The sequence below is a fragment of the Austrofundulus limnaeus genome, unplaced genomic scaffold, assembly GCF_001266775.1.
Source record: "Austrofundulus limnaeus strain Quisiro unplaced genomic scaffold, Austrofundulus_limnaeus-1.0 Scaffold68, whole genome shotgun sequence".
Lineage (NCBI taxonomy): Eukaryota > Metazoa > Chordata > Actinopteri > Cyprinodontiformes > Rivulidae > Austrofundulus > Austrofundulus limnaeus.
In genome coordinates this window covers 1,245,749-1,251,116 of record NW_013952470.1, presented here as the reverse complement: position 1 = coordinate 1,251,116, position 5,368 = coordinate 1,245,749, and the positions used below count along the sequence as shown (strand labels likewise).

Here is a 5,368-nt window from a genome sequence, read left to right as displayed (position 1 = left end):
AAAACTGCAGAGTCCTGGCCTGTAGCTGAGTGTAAACTGCAGAGTCCTGGCCTATAGATGAATGAAAACTGCAGAGTCCTGGCCTGTAGCTGAGTGTAAACTGCAGAGTCCTGGCCTATAGATGAATGAAAACTGCAGAGTCCTGGCCTGTAGCTGAGTGTAAACTGCAGAGTCCTGGCCTATAGATTAATGAAAACTGCAGAGTCCTGGCCTGTAGCTGAGTGTAAACTGCAGAGTCCTGGCCTGTAGATGAGTGTAAACTGCAGAGACCAGGCCTGTAGATTAATGAAAACTGCAGAGTCCTGGCCTGTAGCTGAGTGTAAACTGCAGAGTCCTGGCCTGTAGATGAGTGTAAACTGCAGAGACCAGGCCTGTAGATTAATGAAAACTGCAGAGTCCTGGCCTGTAGCTGAGTGTAAACTGCAGAGTCCAGGCCTGTAAATGAGTGTAAACTGCAGAGTCCTGGCCTGTAAATGAGTGTAAATTGCAGAGTCCAGGCCTGTAGATGAATATAAACTGCAGAGTCCTGGCCTGTAAATGAGTGTAAACTGCAGAGTCCAGGCCTGTAAATGAGTGTAAACTGCAGAGACCAGGCCTGTAAATGAGTGTAAACTGCAGAGACCCGGCCTGTAGATGAGTGTAAACTACAGAGTCCTGGCTTGATGATGTAGCTCTTCTGTGTTGGCCCTTTCTTTTGAACTGTGGCTGCTTTTTTCTCCATTGTATAACTGATCATAGTGCTCCTGGCACTTAACAGCATACACAATATTACTCTGTTTGTGACAGGGAACTGGATCTTTGGGGTGAACCAGTCTTTGCCGTAATGTGTTTTGGGGTTTGAAAGCCACTGGGACGTCATGTTTAGAGAATAAATGTCAGTTTCAGTTTGAACATTTTCAGGTTTTCTAGCTTGCAAATGATCTGCTAATCAAACGAGGTAGTCATTCTCATGGATCTTCTTTTGGGTTGTGGGGAGAGAGTCCCTGCATCAAGTGAAGGAGACGGATCATTGGATCTGGGCCTCGAAAGCAGTCAGCTTTACTGGTCTGTCTGCGTTCAAACCCTCAACATGAGGCATTGCATTGAGATTCTCGATATGAGCTTTAGAATAGAATAAACCTTTATTGTCATTGTACAAAGCACAACAAGATTACAGTTCAGAACACCCATCCATCCACGAACTTGTAAAACAGGTGTCCCGGGCCCTGCTGCCATAGACCCCTGCACAGAGCAAGAGTCATCATCATGAAACATCACAAGGAGGTGCTGCCCTTATTTACTTAGCTTTAGAGATAAGGGTAGGAGTTCTGTCATCTGAGCACAAATTATACCTAGGGGATATCTTCTCTGGCTTGAGACAGCCTTAGCACAAGAGCTTGAGAGGTCCACTGGGCAGAGGGACATCTGGGTTTTCCCCCATGGACCTGTTGTTACAAACCTGGATGGATGATTTAAACTCTCCTAATTTTATTTTTATTTTTTTGATCTGGCATCTCATCTCTAGTCATTTTTCCCCCACAATAAATTATCTAAAAGTCTTTGGGTTTACTTTGTTATATTATGTCTCTTCATGCCTGGCATGTTTCGACATTCTACTTCTGTCTTGGTCAGAGGTGTCATAGCTGTTGTTCTCATAAGACATGAGTTTTATTGGAAAAAATAGCTTCTAGTGTTTTTTGAGCCATGAATTCTGGATAAAGTACAAAAGTGAATAAAGCAGACGTCATTTTCTTCTGCACTTGTGTTCTCTGAAAAAAACAAAACTAAAAAACAAGAGAATTAAACTGTGTTATTCAAATGTAGGGATGAAAAATCATTTTCTCCCCCCTGCTGAATAGAACCTAAATTGATCCGTGCAGATATTATCTTCCTCACATTTAACAATCAGCCAGAGCAGACCCTCCTAACAGAGTCGTCGCTGTGTGAAAGCAACTGTAGGCGTCAAATTGTGCAACAAAACAAATGAAATCTCTGGGCACTGTGCTGAAATAAAATAAAATGGTTGTGATATTTATCTCGATTTTACAGAACCCAAACATCCAGCGCGTTGTTTTTCTGATTTTACAAAGTAAAACCTCCCTTACTGTTATTGACATTTTTTCTCTCTTATTTCTTTTTTGTTTTTCTGCTTTGACCCTTTATTTTTTTCAGCCCTTATTATAGATAGATATATAATAATTTTGTTTCAACCTGGTTTGATTTTCTGCTCTGAAAAGGGGCCACAATAGACTGTCAGTTTCACTGTTGCTCTTCATTTCCTGAGACCTTTCTGCCCTTGTCTCCTGTGATTAAATGAAATGATGACTTCTCTCTGTTGTTCAGTGATTCTACAGCTTCTGAACAACAAAACTGTGCAGAGAACCAGGAACACAGGCCTGTTTGGACTTTAAAAACACTACCAGATCTTTTTTTTAAACTGGAAACCTGTTTGTTAGAAAAGAACAGCCTTTAGTCTAGATCAGGGATGTCTGATCCTTGAGGGCCTCTACTCTGTATGTTTTACTTGTTTCTCTGCTCCAGCATCTGATTCAGTGACTGAATTACCTCTTCAAGTTCTGCAGAAACCTGTTAATCACAGTTTCTTTCAAATGAGGTGTGTTGGAGCAGAGAAACGAGTAAAAAAAATGCCGAGGTTTCTCTGTCCTCGAGAACTAAAATTGGACTATTGGTTTTCAATCAAGACCAGAGGTGCCCAAAGTGGGGCCCGTGGGCCAAAATTGGCCCACCAGGCCATTTGATGTGGCCCACTTTGAATTATATAAGAGACATTTAGATTAGGTATAAGCACACTTTATAAGACCATACAGTAAATACTAATAATTTTATTAATTTATGAAATGTCCCATGAGCCTTTGCTGCCAGAGCAGAAGTCAAACTTTCTCCAAGTGCACGGGCTATTAAAAAATAACTGCTAGCTTAAACATAAAAAAATAATAGTAAAAGTATTTGTACTTCATGTATTATATTCTTGCATCTGGCCCGCAGCCTTCTGAGGGAACTATTTTTGCAGCCCTGCTCTAGAATTTGTTTTAGCTCTGTTTTCACAGCTGATAAGGTCAGAGGTTTATRGTAACTAAGTGCATTTACTTCATTGCAGTACTTCAGTAGCTTTTTTTGAGGATTTGTAATTTTACCAATTCTGTTTAAATAGCTACTCTAACTTTTGTTTTGTTACATTTTAAAGCTAAAAATGATACTTTTACTTCTTTACTTTAAAATGTAACACCTAGTTACTCGTTACAAAATGAAATAAGTTTGAACTCATCATGAAAGAAGATGTTTCTGCACTCTAAAAAATGAAGGGTTGAATTTACTCAACAAAGTCATCAACTGGCTCTATTAAGCCTAGTGGAGTAAACTGAGCAAACATTTATATATATATGTATGTATATTATGTGTATATATATGTATGTATATTATGTATATATATGTATGTATATATATGTATGTATGTATATATATGTGTATATATATATATATATATATATATATATATGTTTATTGCTCAGTTTACTCAACCTGGCTCAGTGGAACCAGTTTGGTTCAGTAAATTCAACAGTTTATTTTTTAGAGAGTGTGTAAAAGTACTTTTCCTTTTATTTTCTCAATTTTTGTGAACAGTTTTACGACTTTTAMTTGAGTAGTTTTCTCATTGTTGAAATTTATTTTTACCAAAGTCATTTTCTGTTCATGTAATTTTACTTTTACTTAGTTATATTTTCCAAGCACTTTATAGACCTCTGGATAAGGTTTTAAGAACATCAAATCAAAAAAGATCCTTTTATTTAAAACAAGAACACATATTTAAAATTGTTAATAAAAAATGTGTTATTGTTATAAAGCTGAAGTGGGCAGAGTGGTTTTTAATGGTAAAATCGCAGTTTGTCAAATCTACACATGAACATTTTTAAGAGTGAAAACACTACTCTTTTAAAGTGTCACATGCAAATTTCTGTATACTATTTGTTTTTGTTTCTCAGAAGGCAGCMATAGAAATCCTGCCATTTTCTATTAATCAAATGATCCCCCTCTTTCAGCTCACCTGATTTTTATCCGACAGTCTTGATAACGATGTTTCCCCTCTCCTCTCTTTGTTCAGGCCTGGTGGCCACAATAAAGGAGCATATCACCAAGCCGACGGCAATGGCCCAGGGGAGAGTGGCTCACCTGATTGAGTGGAAAGGTTGGGGTGGCTGTGGCGAGGCTGGGGGAGGTGGCGCCGGCTGGAGCAGAGGTTGGAATAAAGGAGGCGGCGGCGGGTGGGGGGGAATGGGGACCGAGCTGCAGGAGGATGAGCAGTACTACTCCCAAATGACRGATGAGTTCAAGGAGGCTCGCTTCGCAGCAGGTAAGACAAACGGATGAATTCAATTGAAGTGAAACAAAGTGTCAGCCCTCTGCCATTGTTTCTGTTTGATAGGCTTTGACCACAAAATCAATAACCCCCRTGGCTTTCCAAGGACAGTAACTTAAATGTAGTGCTCTCATTGAATTCTCCCTAATTTGGGAGGTTGRTTAGACCTTCAGAGAAACAAGATGGGGGTTGAGAAAAGCAATATAAAAGGTGTTTGTGTTTTGTTTCTCAGGTGTAGCGGAGCAGTTTGCCCTGGCTGAAGCAGCGATGAATGTTTGGTCCATGGGCGATAACTTAGAGCAGCCATCCACCAGCGTACAAGGTAGGTGAGTTTTAACAAACCCTGCAGCTGCCTCCCATTACAAATGAACCATCACAAGATATTTCCTCTGTGAGGATCTGGCTTATTGTAAAGTCATTATCTGAGAATGTTTTTATCTTAGAAGGATCTCTGAAATAACATCACAGACTAAATACTTGTTTTGKAATAAATGTATTAAAACTTAGAATTAAAAGAAAAGTAAACAAAGCCACCATGTTGACGCTATTTTTCATAAACTGTCTGGAAATACAAATACATTTTTTCATGGAAGATTTGACAGAAACAGCTTTAGCTGTACAGCTACTGTCCCATGCTATGTCTGATTTAGCTTTTTAGCAGAGGTGTGTCAAATTTATCCACATTACAAAGAATTATAACAATTTGAATCTGCCTACAAAATGCAACTTAGATTGTTAAAAAAAAGAAGTCAGCTCTTCATGCCATTTTCTGTTTTATATACTAAAAAAACACTTTTACACTATTCAGTGTGTATTCAGTTTGAGTCAGGCTGGAAAGAGGAAGGAAGTAACCACAAACTGGGACTGTGGGTGGTACATACAAAATTTTGTGAAAACCAGTAACTGTGTCATTCTTATAAGCTTACACTGGAAAAAAAAGATTTTTGGTTGTAGTAACATTTATTTAATTATTTTTTTAAATTTTACAAAAAAAATATCAAAATTTCTAAACTA

General features: G+C 38.5%; 1 protein-coding gene across 1 annotated transcript in view; it reads left to right on the top strand.

The window, feature by feature from the left end:
* The window catches only part of fam131c (family with sequence similarity 131 member C), a gene marked incomplete at its 3' end in the record, with an annotated part of 21,732 nt that extends 17,056 nt beyond the window's left edge, over positions 1–4,676 (top strand). The window contains 2 exon segments of the mRNA XM_014010400.1: positions 4,100–4,348; positions 4,587–4,676. Of these exon segments, the coding sequence (XP_013865854.1) occupies positions 4,100–4,348; positions 4,587–4,676 (339 nt within the window).
* Between the last annotated feature and the right edge of the window lie 692 nt (positions 4,677–5,368).